The 21421-nt window shown below is 36.0% G+C and overlaps 1 protein-coding gene across 1 annotated transcript; it reads right to left on the reverse strand.

Annotated features, from left to right (window-relative positions):
* Positions 1-522: 522 nt before the first annotated feature.
* LOC129497462 (olfactory receptor 8D2) lies at positions 523-1449 on the reverse strand. Its single transcript, XM_055306361.1, has one exon. It carries the CDS (start codon positions 1447-1449, stop codon positions 523-525), a length of 927 nt encoding a protein of 308 aa, XP_055162336.1.
* Between the last annotated feature and the right edge of the window lie 19972 nt (positions 1450-21421).

A 21421-nucleotide genomic window follows, 5' to 3' on the forward strand; every position in this document is an offset into this window, starting at 1 on the left:
CTGTTTTTATCTTATTTTATTTTATTTCCTTTCCCCTATGTTCATCTGGAAGAAAAAAGAAAGAGAGAAAGAGAGAGAGAAAGAAAGAAAGGAAGAGGGAAAGAAAGAGACACTTCTCCTCCTGCCCTCCAGGAATTTTTAATCAATTAACATCACACTTCTTCGAATACAACCCTTAACTCACTCTATTGTTATTATGCACTTTCAAAATTAATATTGAAAATAATATTAATAATTACTACCTTCAAGATACTCTCTTTTATTTTGATTTGTTCTCCCTCTTCTGTCAAATTCTGTTCCTCTAATACACACAAAATCTCCAAGGATTAAATTGACTACAAAAAATTGTATTGTTTAATCATCTCTAAAAATGCTTCAATTATTCTCAAGTATAAAATGTTTGTTTTGTAAATAATGGTAAATTTTACCACTGGAAGAGAGAAATTAGATGGAGCCCATGACCACTTTTCATCTGGTTCATTTTTCTCTTGCTCCCTCTGAGAATGCCCTTTGTCAGCATGACTACCTTCCCCCAACCACCTTTCTCAGTGCATTCTTCACATCTTTATTCCTCAGGCTGTAGATCATGGGATTCAGCATGGGGATCACAGTGGTGTAGAACACTGAGGACACCTTCTCCTCTTCCATAGTATTGCTAGAAGGGGGCTTGAAATACATGAATGTGATAGACCCAAAAAAGATCCCCACAGCCATGATATGGGAGCTACAAGTGCCAAAGGCTTTGGACCGTCCCTCAGCAGAGCGAATATGGAGGATGCTCGAAAGAATGAAAGCATAAGAGATGAGTACAGCCAGTGTAGGTGCTAAGGTATTAACTCCTCCAATAATAAACAACAATGTCTCATTAATATGGGTGCTGGAACAAGAGAGAGTCAATAAGGGGAGAATATCACAAAAATAATGACTGACAACATGAGACCCACAGAAGGACAACACTGACATGTGGGTAGTATGGACAGTAGCCCCAAACAAACCCAGTGAATATACCACAGCCATAATTATGGAGCAGACCCTATGGGACATGAGAACATTGTAAAGCAGTGGGCTACAGATGGCTACATAACGGTCATATGCCATGGCGGTCAGAAGGTAGCCTTCTGCAATTACAAAAATAAGGAAGAAGTAAAGCTGAGTCATGCATGCCAGAAAGGAGATAATGTTCTTCTCTGACACAAAGTTCACCAGCATTTTTGGCGTAATGACAGAGGAGTAACAGAGATCAATGAATGACAAATGACCAAGAAAATAATACATTGGAGAGTGAAGTTGAGAACTGATAGCAATTAAGAGGATCATGCCCAGGTTCCCCACCACTGTGACCACATACACTCCAAGGAATAGTAGGAAAAGTGGAAATTGAAGCTCTGGGCGTTTTGTTAACCCCTCAAGGATAAATTCAGTCACAGAGGAATGATTGGAAGTAGCCATTTTGTAGAAGATATTATCTGTAGAAAGAAATAAGAGAAAATAGGTGCATTAAAGGGTTTTTTTTTCTGATTCCCAAATCCAAATGATATACTATGTCTTGAATGGTTCCATCCCTCATCTGCCTCAAGACTTGATCCTTTCCAAGGATTTAAAAGGTCAAGGACAAAGACCATAAGTGTAACCCAGAGTCTGGTTTCCACCCACCATTCTCAAATGCTCCTAAGTCAGAAACTTTTCATTTTGCACCCAGGCTTAAGTCCCTAACAGCCTCAATTTCAAAGAAAGCACAAACTTTCAAAACCTAATTACTTTTTCATTAATATAATTAAAAGAAGATTGTTCATCCTCTTTCTCTGAGCATATATTAACAGAAACTCCAGTCTTGGTTGCAACATGGCTTTGAGGCAAGCTCTGATGATGAAAAAGTAGTCTGTTTCAATTTTTCAACCCATCTATATGTATCAACATGATGAATATTCTCTAAAACTGAGAACTTAGAAATGTAAAAAGCTGTTATAGAGATGATGTAGACAAAAGGCAAAATTGTAGAAATAGCTCTAATCAGTTCAGAACCTGGTTCTCCCACTCTGTGCAATGCATGGAAAACTTCAATGAGCCAGTAAATTCCTTTCAATGTAGATGAAGTTGACAGAAACATGGGGCCAAAGGCTATTCTTTTTTTTTTAAGATTTTATTTATTTATTCATGAGAGACACCAAGAGAGGCGCTGAGATATAGGCAGAGGGAGAAGCAGATTCCCTGAGGGCAACCAGATGTGGGACTCGGGACCATGACCTGAACCAAAAGCAGATGCTCAACCGCTAAGCCATCCAGGTGGCCCCCAAAGGCTATTGTTAGGCTATATTTTAAACCTTTCATGTTCAAGAAACAGCAAAGAAAATTGGCTTTCACATGTAAGTTCCTAAATGATCAATGAAATGCTGCCTCCCTCCCTCCTCTTTCCTGTTGTCCATAATAAAAAGCCAAACTCTCACTGGCCTTTCTCTAAAAGCTACAGCTCAGAACTAGAAGATCTCTCATTCCTGGACTTAGTTTTCCCTAAAGTGAAAGCAGAGGATTCAGGGAAAAGGATTTCCTGCTTTCATGTTATATGTTCTTATTATCTGAGGAATCAAGTTTGATCATTTTTCACTGAGGCATGTTGAATGGTACAAAATGTTTCCTTAATTCATGATACTCAAGAGAGATTATATGTAGTATCTAGACCTTGATATGACTTTAAATTCCAATTTCTAAAACGAGAAAAAATATCAATAGAACAGGGCTGCTGGGTGGCTCAGTTAATTAAGCCTCTGACTTCAACTCAGGTCATGGTTTCAGGGTCCTGGGATCGGGCCCTGCATCGGGCTGGCTCTCAGCTAGGAGTCTGCTTTTCCCTCTCCTTCTGTCCTTCTCCCTGTTCATACTCTCTCTCTCTCTCTTTTTCAAATAAATAATTAAAATCTTAAAAATATATATATCAATAGAGAAAAACTCCAGAGTGATATATAGTTTGCTTTTTATTTTGCGTGAAAAATATGCAACTTGTGATCATCTTCCATGATCACAAACAAAAATTTATGAAACATTGCTGCAGTCTATTTTTCTATGACTTCCACAACATAAGAAGGGTGTTCAATATGTGTGGATTTAAAGGCTTAATTCTTTAGAGTGTTATTAGCTCTAAGAACATATGAGAAGAGAGCTACGTTTCTGAATTCAGGAAATTAGATAATAACCTAACAGAAACCGAGTGGGAGTTGTCAGGATACATCTCTATGCAGCCCAATTAGCAATTAGCAATGGTGATTAAGATGTGACCATCACCAGATAAATGCTCTGAACTTCTCCAAGGATCCATGAGAATAAGACCAATGTCTTAGGTTGTCATTATTCATATAGAAGACAATACTCCATGAAAGTGAGCCAGGAGAAAGGTGGGGGATTTGGGGTTGAGATTCACTTAGTAGATACCATAGTTTTTTAATAGGTTCACACATAAACTACTAAAATTCCTTCTATAATCCCAAATAATGTGGAAATTATGACCATCAGGGTGGGTTTTCCAGAGGTCAGAACCAGGACAGACCTATCTCTCTGTGACTGTAGAGGTATTCCTGCTGATGGAGACTAAAATTGCTGATGTGTCAGAGCACACAAAGCCCTATAGGTTAGGTTTTGAGGAAGCTCAATAGATGGAGGAAAGCAACAAACGTGAAGTAATATTTCACCTTTCTGGAGATATTTATGTAGTGACTTAAATTTTTCAATATTGCCAAAAAACTACATGCAAGCAAAAACACCTTGCAGACATCAATATAAATGTCATAATAGCCATTTATTACAGTTTGCTGTTCTCAGCTGACATTGGTCCTCTCAGTGCCCTATTATTTTTAAGAAATAATTTTTTTAAGATTTTATTCATTTATTTATTCATGAAAGACACACAGAGAAAGAGAGAGAGAGAGAGAGAGAGAGAGAGAGAGAGAGAGGCAGAGACACAGGTAGAAGGAGAAGCAGGCTCCATGCAGGAACTCCAGGATCACAACCTGGGCTGAAGTTGGCTCCAAACCGCTGAGCCACCCAGGCTGCCCGAGAAATAATTTTAACAAACATGGATGAGATCAGAATGAAGGCAGCAAGTTTAAAAGAAGGGAGACATGAGAAAACTGTTTTTAAAAAGCTGAGGATACCAAGAAGAACAGTTCAACAGTAAGAAAGGTCTCCAGAAAACCATCTTAAAAAAAAAAGTAAAAAATATTCCTCACACTGCATACTTACCTAGGAATCAGGAAAATGTGAAAACATAAAAACATAGATACATGGGGTGCCTGGGTAGCTTAGTACTTTAAGCGTCTGACTCTTGGTTTCTGCTCAGGTCATGGTCTCAGGCTCATGAGATGGACCCCTGGCATCAGGCTCCACACTCAGCATGGTGTCTACTTGTCTCTCTCCTTCTGCTCTTCCCCTTGTTACCTTTCTCTCTCTCTCTGTCTCTCTGTCTCTCTCTCTCATAAATAATCTTAAAACACACACACAAACAGGCACATACACAAAATATTCTTGTGCATAAAAATGATTGGTCTGAATCACCAAAGAACATTTATTTATTTTCAGTTTCATCAACTGAAAAAGGCAAGGGAGCATGAAATGAAATATTTAAATTTCCTATCAAAGTAATTCAGTAAATGAAGCACTTTAAAGTTTGGCAAGGATATTAAGGTATTTACATATGAGAGATATCACTGAAAATGAGAGGTTATTACACCAAATGAAGGAAAAGAAAGACACTATTTTGTTTACCTCCCAATTTTTCTCCCCTGTGGTTAGTGGCCTACAATGCTATTGTTATTGAGGTTTTAGAGTGTGGGGGTAGTGTAGTGGGGACAGTAAGGTGTCAGCTCCCATCCTTGAGAAGCATAAATGGATATCTAAGGAAAGTACCTGGTGTTTTAAGGATATAAGAATATTACTCAACAGATGCTTTATCAAATTACCAATAAAACATCCAGGATTAAAATATAAATATATATTAAGTATATATAATATATAATGTATAATAATTATAAATACAAATGTGTGCCTAAATTAAATTTTAAAATAAAATTTTATTTCTTTTATTTAACAGAGATATGTAAATCTCAGACAGTTCTTCCTGCATACTCTTACTTTTTAGATATAGTTATCTATATGAATCTGAGATGACATCTACTGAAATAATTTGTTGCAGGATCCAGAATGAAATGTTATAGTTATTGGAGAAATCCCACTGTTAGGTTCCTCTCTACAATGTAACTTTATTCAAGAAACAATAATAAAATTTACTAGATACCAAATATTATTTACTACAGTCTCGAATATTATTGGGAATGTAGCAGTCTTTTGGGCTCCAATAAAGTAGACATTTTTGTTAAGAAAATAGAATTCATAAGGTTCAATCTTCTGTATTTAGAGAATAAAGTTTAATTTTTCATAGAATTCAAACACTGAGGAAAGGACATATTCCTGTGTTTATTAATTTATCCAAAGTAAATGTTACAGAACATCTGTATGACTTTCATCAGAATAAAACCTTTGTTAATTTCAAATCATTTACCCTATGATCCTCTGGTGACATAAGTAGAAAGGCATCTTATTTGGAGGTAGAATGGGCTAAAAGCACTCAGTTTAGAGTCTGTGTGACTAGATTTATCCTCTCTGAATCTTTGTTCTCTCTCCTACAAAAAAAGTAGTTGTGAAAAAAAAAGTAGTTATGAAGATAAAAAGATCTGTATTGAGCTTTGAAAAACTTTAAGCCACGATGTAATTATCAGTTACTATTGTTTTTATTTTTTTATTATTTCTTACATTTATAAAGTACTTTCCAAGTTTACTTTGTATCCTTCCAAAGATCCCCAAAGCAGTAGGCACCCTTACCCAGGGAGCATAAATGGGAGCTTGGGAGAATGTATTCAATGAGAAAAACAGTGTTTGTTTTTGGGTCTCATGGAGAAGAGCACTCTCTACTAGAAAAGCAAAAAACCTTTAAAAGTCATAATTCAAGAAGCAAAGGGGTCTGGAGAGTCCCAGGTTTCCTACAGCAACTTTGGAAGAACTGTCCAGAGCTGGGTGCTTATTAGTGGCTATGAATAACAGGATATTATGATTTAGATTTAAGAAGGAGCTGTATTGGCAATTATGCCAACTCCATTTTCGCTCTCTTTAGGAAGAGCTATGGCATTAAATTGCCCAGATCAGCAGTGGGAGCAACATGAGGATGAGGTCATTAAATGCTGTCAATATAACTGAACTCATAGACCTTTCCACATCTAAATATCTTTACCAATTTCTTAAACTCTAACAACCAGGGGCTAACAGCCCAACAACTTAAGTTTGACAAGTGAGTACTACATTTGCAGATTATGCTTTTGATTGGACACCATTTAACTAGCAAAATCCATCTGCATAAGAAAGATCTTGCAGTTAAGCCAACACAACAGATTTCAGGACAAAAGGGCATTCAAATATTGGGCTCGGTGGAAATTGTTTGGCTCACTGATAGGAAACATCGAAACCCAACGCAGATAACGGGAAATCAAATTAAGAAAATTAAGTCATCCAGTGTACATATGGACAGAATGTAAATAAATAAATACATGTAAAATTCAAGATTACCTTCTCCAGACAAACTTTTCAAAGCAAACTACCCATCTTGCAAAGTAATTTTTTTTTTGCAGTTGTTTAAAAAAGCAAATGAATAGGGGCGCCTGGGTGACTCGGTTAAGTGTCTGCATTCTGCTCAGGCCAGGACCTTGGGGTTCTGGGATTGAGCCCTGAGGCTGGCTCCCTGCTCAGCGGGAAGTCTGTTTCTCCCTCTCCCTCTGCCCTCCTCCCTGCCACCTGCTCTTGCTCTCTCTCAAATAAATACATAAAATCTTTTTTTTTTTTTAATTTTTATTTATTTATGATAGCCACAGAGAGAGAGAGAGGCAGAGACACAGGGAGAGGGAGAAGCAGGCTCCATGCACCGGGAGCCCGACGCGGGACTCGATCCCGGGTCTCCAGGATCGCGCCCTGGGCCAAAGGCAGGCGCCAAACCGCTGCGCCACCCAGGGATCCCATAAAATCTTTTTTTAAAAAGTAAATGAATGCACCCTCAAAAAAAAATGAATACAACTGCATAGTGATTAGAACTTTAATACCATTCTAGAGCCAGTCTACCTCAGATCAAATCTTGGCCTTGTCATTTGGAGTTGTTTGACTTTGAGCAATTTATATAACCTATGTCTCCATGTCCTCATCTGTAAAACCCATCTTACAGAAATGTTTTTTCAGTTAATGGAGATTATTAAAAAAAAGCAACTAGTACATATTTAGTGCCATATAACTGATATTGTTAATCTACTATTTGGAAGAAGAATGATTAGAGGATTTAAACAGAGCCAATCCAAATATGTAGAGCCTTTTTCTCTAATCTACCAAGAAGATGATATCCACTTACCTTGAAACATTCAAAAACTGGACCCTAATACTATCTGCAAATGTTGAAGTGGGGCTTAAAAACATACAACTAATTCCCAAAGGTTGACAAATCTCTTAGGATTTGGCTCTGTGTACATTACACAATTAATGAACATGAAACAAAACAAATTAGAGTTCTGTACAATCTCAAAAATATCTCATTATGCAAGGGATTGGTCCCTGTTAGTAAAAATCAATAGTAAAAATATACTCTACAAGAGCTTACAACTTACAAAGGTTTTTGCCAAATATTATTCTTCTTAGCAAATATTTTTGTCTGAACTCTTGATGTTCTCAGATAGCCCCTAAAGAATTTGTTGTCTGGGAAAGCCCCTGAATTTTTTTTTCTATTAAATAGTCCATCTGTTTGCTGTCATAAAATCAATAAGGGAACATAGGGCCTTAAATACAGCTGGTTCTGGAACAGGTCTAATTAAAATACCCTTTTGATGACTTCAGTATTTTAATTAGCGTATGCCACCTGTTCAAATCCTAACTTCATACTTTGTGACAAAAATGCCAGAAAGCTTGAATAATTCTGTAAAATGAGAGTAAATTTCTAACCCTTCCAAACATGTGAGGTCTCCCTTTAATATTCCTTTCTCATACTATTCTCTTATGGTTGAGATATGAATGGTATTTTAACAGTTTGAGAGAGCTAGTCCTCTATTTTTGCCCCACAAAGATGTTCCCATAAGTTAGAGATAATCTATTTTTGTATTTATGTGAGAACTTAAATGTAAAACTAGTTAAGCATTTTTGGAGAGAGAGATTTCAAACTACTGATCTGATTTCTTTGCTGTTTAGGTACTGGCTTTGGCAGCATGTATATAAAATTGATTTCTTTACTGCTTATAGGTTTATTCAGACCTCTTTAAATGAGTTTTTGATAAGTTGTGTTTTTACACAAAATTACCCAGTGCATCTGTTTTCAAATTTTTATGTAAAATGCATGGTATCCTCAATATATTTTTACTGTATCTGACATTTTAAGTTATTTCTCCATTTTTGATGCTTAATATTTATTTGCATCTTCTTATTATTAAGAGCTATTGATTTTTGGACCTTGCTAGAAATTTTTTTCTTATTTTATTTGTTGTTTAAATAGTCAGCTTTTGTTTTTGCTGTTCCTCTTCACTCTCATTTCTTACTATATTGCTCTGCTTTCTAATACGTATTATTAACGTATTATATTACTATATTGTTAATATTATCTTATTATTATAGTGTTTTTCTTTGGATTTATGTTAATTTATACATTGTAACCTAAGCACCTTGATTTCAAAATGGCTTCTTAAACAAGATTAATTTAAGGCTTTAATGTCTGTATACTCTAGAACTTACCTCACATGTCTTGGTATATGTGTTTTAATTACCATTCAGTTCCAAATAATTTTTATTTTTTAATCTTTTGCTCTATGAAATATTCGGAAATGTTTCATAAAATTCCAAAAGCAGGAGGGGTGAGTATATTTTTCTCTTTTATTTCTATCTGCACTAAACTTTAATCAGAGTATTTTCATACTTGAGACTCAATCTGAGGACCAGTCAAGCGAATTTTGAAGCATATTCTGCATTTGCTTAAAAAGATAATATATGTTTTATTGACAAATGCAAGGTCCTATGCATAATATCTACAGGTCCAGGTTACTTTTCTTGCTGAAATTGGCTATTTTCTTTTTAGATTCTCCTTGATGCATCAATACTTGAGAGAAGTGCGTTAAAATCTGACACTATGAGGGGATCCCTGGGTGGCTTGGCGGTTTGGCGCCTGTCTTTGGCCCGGGGCGCGGTCCTGGGGTCCTGGGATCCCGGGATCGCGTCGGGCTTCCTGCATGGGGCCTGCTTCTCCCTCCTCCTGTGTCTCTGCCTCTCTCTCTTTCTATGTCTATCATAAATAAATGAATAAATCTTAATTTTTTTTAATCTCACGCTATGATTCTGGATTTGTTGATTTCTTTTTGAAAGTGTGCTATATTTTGTATGATATATTTTGAATCTTTGTTGGTAAGTTTATACAAGTTTAAACCTGTTATATCCTGGTATTTGTGTCATTATGTAATGGCTTTTTAAAATCTCTAACAATCATACTGAAAGTTTACTTTGCTTTGTATTAACTTAGTTAAGCTGGGTGTTAGATGTTTGCTTTGTGTGTTTCATGTCTAGTCTTTTATTTTCATTTTTCTTTGTCTTTTAATTTTATATTTGTCCCTTCTAAATAGTACATGGCTGGATTGGGGTAAGGGTTGGGAGTTGTGTGAGTTTTCCCCCGCTCTAGTCTGAAAGTCTTACTGTGGAAGGTGTGTACTGATTATTTGAGACTTTGTTAATTTTAGTTCACGTGGTAAAATCTGAGGACAACCTCTAAATAAGTAGAGATAAAATCCATAATTTGCAATGAAGAGAGGAGAAGAATAAAGAAAACATGATTAATGCAATAAAAGGAAGGAAAGGAAAAAAGGCAGCAGAACAAAAGCATAGTAAAATAGAAAGCAAATAAATAAATAAATAAAATAGAAAGCAAAAAGTAATAGTAAAAATCAATTTAAATATGTAAGGGTCAATAATAAATGTAAATTAAATAAGCCTGTTATTTAAAACAGTAATAAATTCCAATTAGGGGGCACCTGGGTGGCTCAGTGGGTTAAGCATCTGCCTTCAGCTCAGGTCATGATCTCAGGGTCCTGGAGATCCCTGCTCAGTTGGGAGTCTGCTTGTCCCTCTCCCCTTGCTCATACACTCTCTCTTTCACTCCCTCTCTCTCAAATAAATGAATAAAATCTTTTAAAAATTTATTCATTTATTTCAGAGAGAGAGACAGAGAGAGGGAGAGCGAGAATACAGTGGGGGAGGGGCAGAGGGAGTGGAAGAGGGAGAAGCAGACTCACTGCTGAGTAGGGAGCTCCATATGAGACTTGATCCCAGGACTCTGAGATCATGACCTGAGCCAATGGCAGATGCTTAATTGACTGAGACACCCAGGTGCCCCATAAATAAAATCTTTAAAAATAATAATAAACATTAGAAAAGAGAACAATAGAGTAAGAGATGAGAGCAAAGAAGAACAGCAAAATCAAAAGCTGGCTATTAAAAAAAGAAGTTCCAATTAGTTTTAATTCAAATTTTATCTGTTATTTTTTATTTTTATTATTTTAAACGTTTTATTTATTTAAGTAATCTCTACACGAAACATGGGGCTCAAACTCACAACCCTGAGATCAAGAGTCCCATGTTCTCTGACTGAGCCAGCCAAGTGCCCCTATGTGTTATTTTTAAATAATATCTTGGTCTCTTTAGTGTTTTATTTTCTTCTTTCATGATTTTAACCATTTTTAAGAGATTTTATTTATTTATTCATGAGAGATACATAGAGAGAGACAGGGACATAAGCAGAGGGAAAAGCAGGCTCCTCACAGGGAGCCCCATGTGGGACTCGATCCCAGGACCCCGGGATCATGCCCTAGCCAAAAGGCAGACTCAACCACTGAGCCACCCAGGTATCCCTGATTTTAATCATTTTAAACCAAATGTTTTTGTATTCTCTAGTAAAAGCTCAAGAATATAATACATAACATCACTCTTTTTCACTGAGCTCTAAACTGGTAAGAAATAAAATGTATTGGAGACAAAATGAATATTTTAAAACACAAGTTTGGTGTTGAAGGCAGTAACATGTCTTAAAATTAATGAATTTGTAACAATTTCTAATATACGATTAAATAGTTACTGATCTGATCACCAGCTTAACTATGCCCAATAGAAGAGGGACTAATGAGCAATTTTAATTTTTTTTTCCTGGTATCCAAGGATTATTGCCTGGAATGAAGGAACAAAAGAACTGTAAGCAATAGGATGACATGAAGTAAATGTACAAAGGTAAGAGATATTGGAAATATTAGTGGAGGAGGGGAGTTTTAGGATACTAGAAAGAGGTTGTATGCCAAGAGAAAATGCTAGTTGTTTTGATAGGCCAAATTATCAAAGGCAGTATTCCTAATGGCATTTATTCTAATATGCATACACATTGGCTGCCATTTTTAAGTTTTGCTATATCATCTTCTGCCAACTTATAAATTTCTACATGGCATATATTAGTTGACTTGCTTTTGGACAAACATAAGACTTAGATTTAATATAAAATATCAATATCCTGGATGATGAATTTAGAAGTGTTGGGACTTTTATGATAGGTTTTCAAAATAATTTTCTTTTACACTGTGAAATATAGCATATGTTTTAAAGCAAACAGCTACCTTTACCCTAGAGATATATCACCTGCAAACTGCTACCAGTGTTAATAAAACATCTCTTGCAGTTCTAACACTCTTTTAATTTCTTTCTGCTTTTTTGCTTATCCTCAATCAAGTTTCTTGCTTTCTGTTCCTCTGCACAATTTCTCTTGGGAATGAGAAAAGCAATACACTGACCATGCGTTAATATTTGAAAATCAGCTTCTTATTTCAAATCAACCTCTAATACAAATACCATTCACCTAATACATTGCCATAGTAATTGGAGTTGTTTTTCTCAGAAATTAATGAATACTTGCATATATTTTATTTGTGCCTTAAGATATGTAACTGAAGCAATTTTAAAATTATTTCTAATAAATTCATGCTCCAAATACATAAAAATAAAAAATAATTATGATTTATTGAAAATTTAAAATTAAAAATTTTAAATTAAAAAGGACTAAGATTAGAAGCAAGGATAGACATTACAGGAATTTTATAAGCACCTTATTTATTTGTCATATTTTTTTATTAGGCAATTTGTATATCTTTTGCAGAGAAAGCATCAACCTTTATGTTTCAGAAATGAGAAATATTATGAATTTATTTATAATACAATATTAACAAAATCAAATATCTAATGACTTCAAAACAAACTTTGTTAGACACCAGGGATACAAAGGTGAAAAGATGGAGTCTGTGCTCACCAAGAATTCATGATCTATTAGGGGTATCAGAGAAATAATTATTATTCATGATGAATTGTGTCAAATGGTATATAACAGAGTCAACCAAAAAATACTTAGAACTATGAAGGAAGATAGATTGATACTAGAGACCTTGAAAGCAAATTGTAAAAAGGCAGTATTCATCACAAAATTTATTTTCAATACATGCATGCACTGGCTGCCATTTTATATTTTGTCCTCTCATAATTTCTAAAGGCTAACAGAAGTTGGTAAAAATTTTGCTTTTATTAAAAAAAAAACAAAAAAGCATGGAAGTGGTAAACACAAAACCCCATGTTCACTGTCTTTGCTTTTGTGAGAATTTGGAATTGTGTCTGTGTTATATGTTTCACTACTGATACCAAAGACATACTTAGAAAAGGAGAGTTGTAAGACTACTAGACACTTTGGTATAAAGATTGATATTTTATGATGTTATTCAATTAATTAATTATAGTACCTATAATATTTGTCCCAGAGATAGATGCCACATATTGCAAAAGACAGAGTAATAATAATTTATTTTTCCCTAATGTGGCAATTACATAATTATACTTGTAATAGCTAAGAGGAGGGTCACCTGGATGGCTCAGTCATTAAGCATCTGCCTTCACCTTGGGGCATGATCCTGGGGTCCTGGGATTGAGTCCGGCTCTGAGCTCCCCATAGGGAGCCTGCTTCTCCCTCTGCCTATGTGTCTGCCTCTCTATGTCTCTCATGAATAAATAAATAAAATCTTAAAAAAATTAAAAAGCTAAGAGGACAAGGAGGAGAAAAAAATGAGGAAAGAAAGAATGAATGAATGAATGAATGAATGAATGAATGGAAGAAAGGAAGGATGGGAGAGAGAGAAGAACTCTGAATTAAGGTAGAAAAATGCATTCCATCTGATTAAGGGGAAGATCTGGCCATGAAGAAACCCCAACAAATATAGCAGAATAATCCAGTCCTAAAAGATCCTTGTAAAAATTCTGTTGCTGCTCAAGAAAATACTTTTCTTTTTAGAGTTTACTACAGAGCAAGTTTGTGGTCCTTATTCCTCAAGCTGTAGATATAAGAGTTCGATGTGAACCCAAAATTTATATCAAAGACTGAAGCCACTTTCCTGATTCATAGATATTACATTAGAAAGTTGGAGGCACATGAATGCTACTGCCCCAAAGAAAAATGAAACAGTCATTAATGGGAATTACAGGTTCTGAATGAAAGCTTTAACCCTGCCCTCTGCAGAGCTGATGTGGAAGGTGCTGCTGATGATAAAAGCATAGGAGATAAAAGCAGTGCTGATGGGCATCAAAATGTTCATGTCAATTAGGACAAAGACCATAATATCATTGTAGGTCCTGGTGCGGGAAAGCTGACTGAGCACAGAGAGTATGTCACAGATTGTGGTTGACAATATTGGCACCACAGAAGGGCAGTCTCACCATAGAGAGTGTGGGCTAGGAAACCCAGACATCCCATCACATATGCTCCAAACTCAAACAGAGAACAGATGTGAAAGGACAATATAACACCATACAATAGTGGCTTGCAAATGACAACATAGTGATTATATGCTATGCTGTTGATACATAACATTTGGAAATGACAAAGAAACAAAAGAAATAGAGGTGCATCAGACACCCTGCATAGGAGGTTTTCCTCTATACAATGTTGTGAGTATTTTGAGGGCAAAGACAGAAGAGTGATAGACATCGATGACAGAGAGACTAAAGAGTAAATATCATATAAATGTATGAATGTATGTATTTAGTAAAATTAATATAATCAAACTCAGCCTGGGCACCACAGCCACCAGATAGATCTCTGGCAACAGGAAGAGGGGGAGCTGAAATACTCTGGCTTGTTAGTTAAATCTTGAGGATAAAGTCTGTCACCAGGGAGTAATTTTCATCTATCATTCTCCTGTAGGAGTCAATCTATGGAGATGAAGGAAGATCCAATTAGAGGAAAACTGACCTGAGCCATTTCTCACTCATGAAATATCACACAGACTGGAATTCTCTAGACCTTTGAGATCCCAGGATTTGCATCAATAGCTTCTACCTACAGTAGGGCTACAGTGAGAAGAATACTAAGTATATTTTCACTTTAGAAGAAACTTTACTAATAAAATGGAAAGTCTAAATACAGAAATCTTAAAGTTGGTGATTTGACCAGTAGAAACTGTCAAGAAAAACACAAGCAATATGAGGCAAGATATGAAGGCAGAAAAACGTAGGGTACTTTGGGAGAGGAACAGCCACTCCATTTTAATTGGGACCAAGGGATTTGATTGCTCTTTCCTAGAACTCGCCTTTAACATTATGAGGAGTCGTTAAAGAATGTTGGATAGCAGAATTACATAATTAAACCACTTTGGCAAAAGAAGAAAGAAGAAGAAGAACCACCACCATCACCACCACCACTGTGGAAAGGTACAGATTGAATCAGAGAACTTGAGACAGAACGTCAGCAGAAAACCTATTTAGTGAGGTAACAAGATCATTGTAAATAGGGAGACACAAGAAGACTTCACATAACATGGAAAATATGAGATGCAGATCATGAGGAAGAAGTTCAAAATGACCATGTTTTTTGATTTTTTTGGAAAGTAGGAGAATGGCATTTTCATTAACAAAAATGAGAAAAAACTAACAGCAATGAGTTTGGGGGAAATGTTGGTGAATTAACTTGATGTGAAGAAAGAGGACACAACCCTCATTCTGGTGTGTACCATCAGGTATATAAAATGCACCCCTCTTCCCATCCCAGCACTGTTAAGGCTGCTCCTTTCATAAGTGGGCAAGTTCTAGCAAAATATGAAAATAAATTAATGTTCTATAGACCCTGGGGAAAGACCTCTTTGATAAAAAATAGTAAAACATAAGTAGACAAATTCTTAACCTACTTTGGACTCCACATGCCTGTCATCTTCTCAAGAAGACTTCACTGTCTTCCATCATGGAGTTGGACTCCCCAGCCTCAGCATCCATGTGTTCTACACCACTGGAGAAACTTTCCACAATGTAATGAATTTGCCTGTGTGTTTGCTTTACTGTCTCTCCCTTTAGGCTGTAAGTTTTTTCATAGAAAAAATTGTGCTGTGTTCAAAGAATCTGATAAAGTTATTTGTCATACCACAGAAACTTATTAAATGGTTATGATGGTGGTAGCTGTAGTGATAATGGGGTGGTGATGGTGAGTTGGAAAGAACAGAGCCAGCAAAATAAAGAGGAAAGTTGCCTCAATAGAAGTGATTGTTGGAGTTATATAAGGTGTATGAGATCATTACAAAGCATAGAGAAAGAAGAACAAATGGCAAGTGGAGATTTGGATGACCCCTACAGTGGATGGACCTACCGTAGCCAACAATACACTCTGGCTCTTTCTCCCTAATTTGTCAATCTCACAAACCCAATTTCTCTTCCTCATGCACAATCTATCAGTTGGATGAATGTTAGATCTACTACATCCTTGTTATTATATTCGAGAGACAGAAAGAGACCCATAACAGGGGAAGCAAAGAAATAATAATAACTGTTACAAATTAAACAAGTAAAATATGTACTAACTGGATGTTGTTCCTAACTAGATAGCAGGACTCCTAATTAGATGCAAGGTAACAGGAGTTACTTATGAAATATGTGCTATTTGAAAAGACATACTCCATAGGCCTACTGTTTTCATAATAGAGATTACAAAAATTTGGATTCTGTAAAAACCTCTTATTTTCTGGGTACATGAAGAAGAATTTAAAATATTTCAGGGGACACAGCTTTGAAGGGTGGAGAAACACTGACTAGTTGGTAAGCTCTGAGAAGGCCAGGACCTTCTGCTTTCCTCATGTATCTTTATACCCAGAACCTAGAACACAGGGCTAGTTACATAGTGATAAATAGTTAAGAAGTGCTGAATACATTATTATTTGAGTGAATAAATGAATGCATTTCTGTATGCTAATTTATTAGTATATATTGCTCTGAATCTTCTGTTATATATGCAATGATTATTTAATTATCCCTTATGTCTCCCTATTTGGCCAACAAACTATCTTTTCATTTAATATAGTATAGAGATTGATAGCCATAACATTCCAGAAATAACTAATATGCAGTCTGGTTACAGGCTCACTAACCGAGGGAAAGGTCAATTAATTTTAACTATGAAATAACCATCAGGCAATAAGAAGATTTAACAAATGATGGAGAAGGAGGCAAGAAAGAGTAGTAGTAGTAGTCTGCTAATACCCAACCCTTGATTGTGGAACTTTCTTTTAGAATTCCCTCTCCAAATGTAGTTCATCTAATGAGTCCCTAATGTTTATTCCCAATCCCCTTGTGTACAACAGAAGATCCACTATTATTCAGCAAACAAAAACAAAAAAGAACCCTACAAGGTAAGTCTCATTTGTGTCCTGAAGGAAATGAATACTTCATGGATTTATTCTAAGTTTTTGTTTCCACAGGGAATTTTTGAGGCCTCTTCTGTAAATGGTGCAAGATGCAGAGATAATTCCTTTTCCATTTCAACTTCCAAAGGGATTCCATCTCAAAGAAATTAAATTTGCAAGAAATTTCAAATTCTAATGTTCAAGTGAAATGAGTGTGAGAGCTACTTTTATTTTCTATTTCCTAATGAGAAATTTCTTTAGACATTATTGTTTTCTTTATTAAATTCTTCCACAACATCTATCCCTTCTGCTCGCTAAAAGGAGCCTCACCTAAGATGGGGTGAATGTCAGGGAGGTAGAATAACTCTTCCTACCTTCAGGAGGCTTCACTCTAGAGAACTCTTATGATGAACAAGATTTCAAGCTCCCTCAATTTTCAGGACCCATATGTTATTTTTGTCAGTATACACCAAAACTATGAAAGATTCAGTTACCTGGATCACAAGAAACTAATGAATGAAGGTAAATGCCAACTTATTAACTTCTACTGAGAAATATAACTGTCATGTTACAAAATTTTAGGCTGTTGATGATTATCATCAGAGAAATAAAATGACTTGCTGATTCTGCATAGCTAACAAGGGCTGTAGCTGAGTTCTGATTGTTCAGGATTTCTTCCATTATATAAAATACCCTTTCCTCACCCCACCCTGGTTCCTGGACTCCTTTTTCTAGTTCTCTATTCTCATTGACTTGTAAAGATTCTCCTTATAAATGAGATTCACATGTTAAGTGTTTTTTTTTAAGATTTTATTTATTTATTCATGAGAGACACAGAGAGAGGTAGAAACATAGGCAGAGGGAGAAGCAGGGTCCCTGCAGGGAGCCCGATGCAGGCATCGATCCTGGGACCCTGGATTCATGCCCTGAGCCCAAGGCAGGTGGTCAACCGCTGAGCCACCCAGTCGTCCCCCAAATGTTACATTTTAGAGTAAAAATGCTTCACTGGTCAATGCTGCTCTGAAAACAAAGTCCGTGTATTGTTACACAAAAATACAGTTATAACACAATAGAGTTGTACAATAAGTGCTGTAAGTAGAGTTTATGTGCATTGATGTCTGTTGTGCACTGAGCTCATTTTAGGCCCTTCAGCATAATATTTATACCTGAAACAGTTATGGAAATGTATGATAGCTGTGTTGTCCTGTATTTATTGTATTTCTTTATTTTTATCATATAAAAATATGGCACAGTGGTTATTTGCTACTTAGCCTTTATTTTTATCATTAAGAGCAAATCTTTGATAATAATTCATCCCACAAAACAGGAAATCCCCTTGGAGACTTAATTTCCAAGAGTGCCTTCTTAAAGAAATGCTGGGTGCCTTGTGGGGGATTTGGGGGTGGAGAATCACAGGTAATTCACTCATGGTTAAATAAGGTAAATCTTAAATTGCACAAATGGATTCAATATAAGCACTATTAGGGGCACCTGGGTGGCTCCGTAGTTGAGCGTCTGCCTTTGGCTCAGGTCATGATCCCGGGGTCCTGGGATTGAGTCCGACATGGGGCTCCCCACAGGGAGCCTGCTTCTCCCTCTGCCTATGTTTCTGCCTCTCTCTCTCTGTGCCTCTCATGAATAAATAAATGAATCTTAAAAAATGTATAAGCACTATTAAATAGATCTATTTGTTAGGACACATTTGCTGTCCACCACTTTCACACAAACTTGTCAAATTGCATACATTCGGTGATTTAGGAAAACTAAGCATCACTTCATGAAAAATGTACAATATAAATTTTCATTGAGTTGCATTATTAGTATATAAATTAGTATGTGAATGCCCAAGTGGGGCACAGGTACAGTCCTAGCTACAGGCTTCCTGCTTTCCTCCCTCTGAAAGCCCTTCTTTCACAGTAAATGGGGTTTCCCAGTCATTCACCGCCGGTGCTGAGCATTACAAGTCTATGCCCACAAAGCCTCTGACCTCAGCTAACCCAACACCCTGTCATCTCAGCACCCATTATGGTTTATTTTAAACCTTCCCCTCCCTCTCCAGAGGTCCCGTCTCTTTACCACCACTAAGTGGGTGGTAATCCCTTTCTCTTCTCTTATTTGATGGAGAAAGACAAAGGGATGGAGGTGTGGAAAATAGTACCAAAGGCGTCCACTCCCATCCAAGGATAATCCAGCTTCCTACATGATCTCCTGTGCCTGCAGGATATGTTACTCAGGCAATCCTCCCTGCTCATTCTCAAGGCTCAGCTTCTCCCTTCTCTACAGGCTACTTCCTCGCAACTTATCAACATGCCCAACTAAGTCCCTCAATGTAGTTCATGTAGTTCTATTGCTTGTTCATCCTCTAACATCTGCCTTGTCTTTCCTTCTCCTCTTAGCACTGTCTTCTTTCATGTTTAATAGACTTCATTTTAGAGCACTTTTAGGTTCACAGCAAAGCTGAGTGGAAAGTGCAGCCCATCTGTGAACCCAGATACCCCTATCCATGCACATGCACACCCTCCTCCACTGTCTACATAGTGCACTGTAGTAGTGCACTTATTACAACAGGCAAGCCAACACTGACACATCCTTATCACCCCAAGCCCATACTTACATTAGGGTAATTTTGTGTTGTGATGCTATGGGTCTGATAAATGTATAATGGCATGTAACTACCATCATGGTATTATGCAAAGTAGGTTCACTGCCCTAAAATTCCCCTGTGCTCCACCTATGCATCTATCCCTCCTCCCAAACCCTTGTGGCAACTACTGATATTTTTACTATCTCTGTACTTTTGCCTTTTCCATATTGCCATACATTTGGAATCATACAGTATGGAGCTTTTTCAGGTTGGCTTCTTTCACTTGGTAATATGCATTTATGGCTGTTTCATGTGTTTTGTACATGACAGCACATGTCTTTTGGTGCTGTACCACAGTTTATTTATCCATTCACCTTTTGAAGGACATCTTGGTTGCTTCCAAGGTTTGGCAATTTTGAATAAAGCTTCTGTGAACATCAGGTGAGGGTTTTTGTGTAGACATAAGTTTTCAATACCGTTAGGTAAGTACCTTGGGACACAACTGCTGAATCATATGGTTCAAGTATAATCAGTTTTGTAAGAAACCACTAAATTGTCTTCCAAAGTAACTATACCATTTTCTATTTTTACCAGTAATGAATGAGGGCTCTTTTTGCTCCCCATTCCTGTCAGTATTTAGTGTTGTTAGTGTTTTGGATTTTAGCCATTCTAATAAGTGTCTAATTATTGTTTAAATTTGCAACTCCCTAATGATATATGATGTTAAGCATCCTTTTATACTTATTTGCCATTGTATATCTTCTCTTGAGGTTCAGATCTTTTGCCCATTTTTTTTAAACCAAGGTGTTCATTTTCTTATTAAGTTTCAAGAATTCTTTGTATATTTTGGGTAAGTCTTTTATTGGATATGTCTTCTACAAATATTTTCTCCCAGTCTGTGGCTTGTCTTTTCATTCTCTCGATGGTATATTTCAAAGAACAGAAATTTTTAATTTTAATGAGGTCCAGTGTATCAATTCTTTTTATGTAGATTGTGCCTTTTGTGTTGTATCTAAGAAGGCATTGCCAAACTCTAGGTCATCCAGGCATTCTCCAGTTTTATAGTTTGCATTGTCATCTTATAGGGTTTTTGTCCCTCTCTTTCTAAAACTAATACATGACCATTGTGGAAAATATAAAAATAATACAAAGTGCAATAGTTAATCTCAGTAAATCTGCAAATTTTCCAAGAAAAAACATGCATATATATGTAAGTACATAATATATATATGTGTGTATACACATATTAATACATTACACACACTCACATACATATATAATGCATTTTTTGAAAACTGAGATAATCTTCTACATAATATTTGCAATTTGATTTCTTTACCATGCAATGCATATAGTACATACACATTTTTTCATTCTAATGTTTTCTACAATATAAATTTCGAAATCTACAGTTTCTAATTGAATTCTTCTTCCATGCTGTTTAATCAATTGTCTACTGTTGAACATTTATGTTTCTCCTTTCACACAAACAATACTTAGGTGAATGTCCATATATATTTTAATTTATTCATTTAAAAAATTTTAAGCTTCTAGAATACACCACAGCCTAACACCTTCATCCCTATTCATACGTTTAGACTTAATTATTATAATTAAGAAATAAAGGGTGAAACAGTCAACGTACTTGCCTGCAAATTAATTATAGCTTACTTTTTTTGCCACTACAGCTGGAAAATCCCAGGAGGAATTGGGAAGAAAAGAGATGTAGAGATAGCTTTTAGCTATCAGATAAATATTAAGTAAAAAATGTTGCCTTCCATTTCTCCCCTTGTTTAATACATTTCCTGTGGTTTGGAATGGTTACTGCATTCTCAGACCAATAAAAAGTTGAAGAAAACTCCACAATAAGAAAAGAAGTCAGTTTAAAATGTAAGTAGATGTTAAAATGTCTATTAATAAATGAAAATCATAAGTTGATTTCAACAGTGAATTTCATGAGTACACAATTTCATAGTGTTTTATTAATTTGGTCATGGGAAATCCTTTATAAATGTATTCTTCTTTAAAATATTTTATTTATTTTTAGAGAAAG

This window comes from Nyctereutes procyonoides, unplaced genomic scaffold (assembly GCF_905146905.1).
Source record: "Nyctereutes procyonoides isolate TBG_1078 unplaced genomic scaffold, NYPRO_anot_genome, whole genome shotgun sequence".
In the NCBI taxonomy this organism is placed as follows: domain Eukaryota; kingdom Metazoa; phylum Chordata; class Mammalia; order Carnivora; family Canidae; genus Nyctereutes; species Nyctereutes procyonoides.

Bases quoted from the DNA above. Each gene is read 5' to 3' on its own strand.
- LOC129497462 (XM_055306361.1), bottom strand. From the start codon at position 1,449: ATGGCTACTTCCAATCATTCCTCTGTGACTGAATTTATCCTTGAGGGG.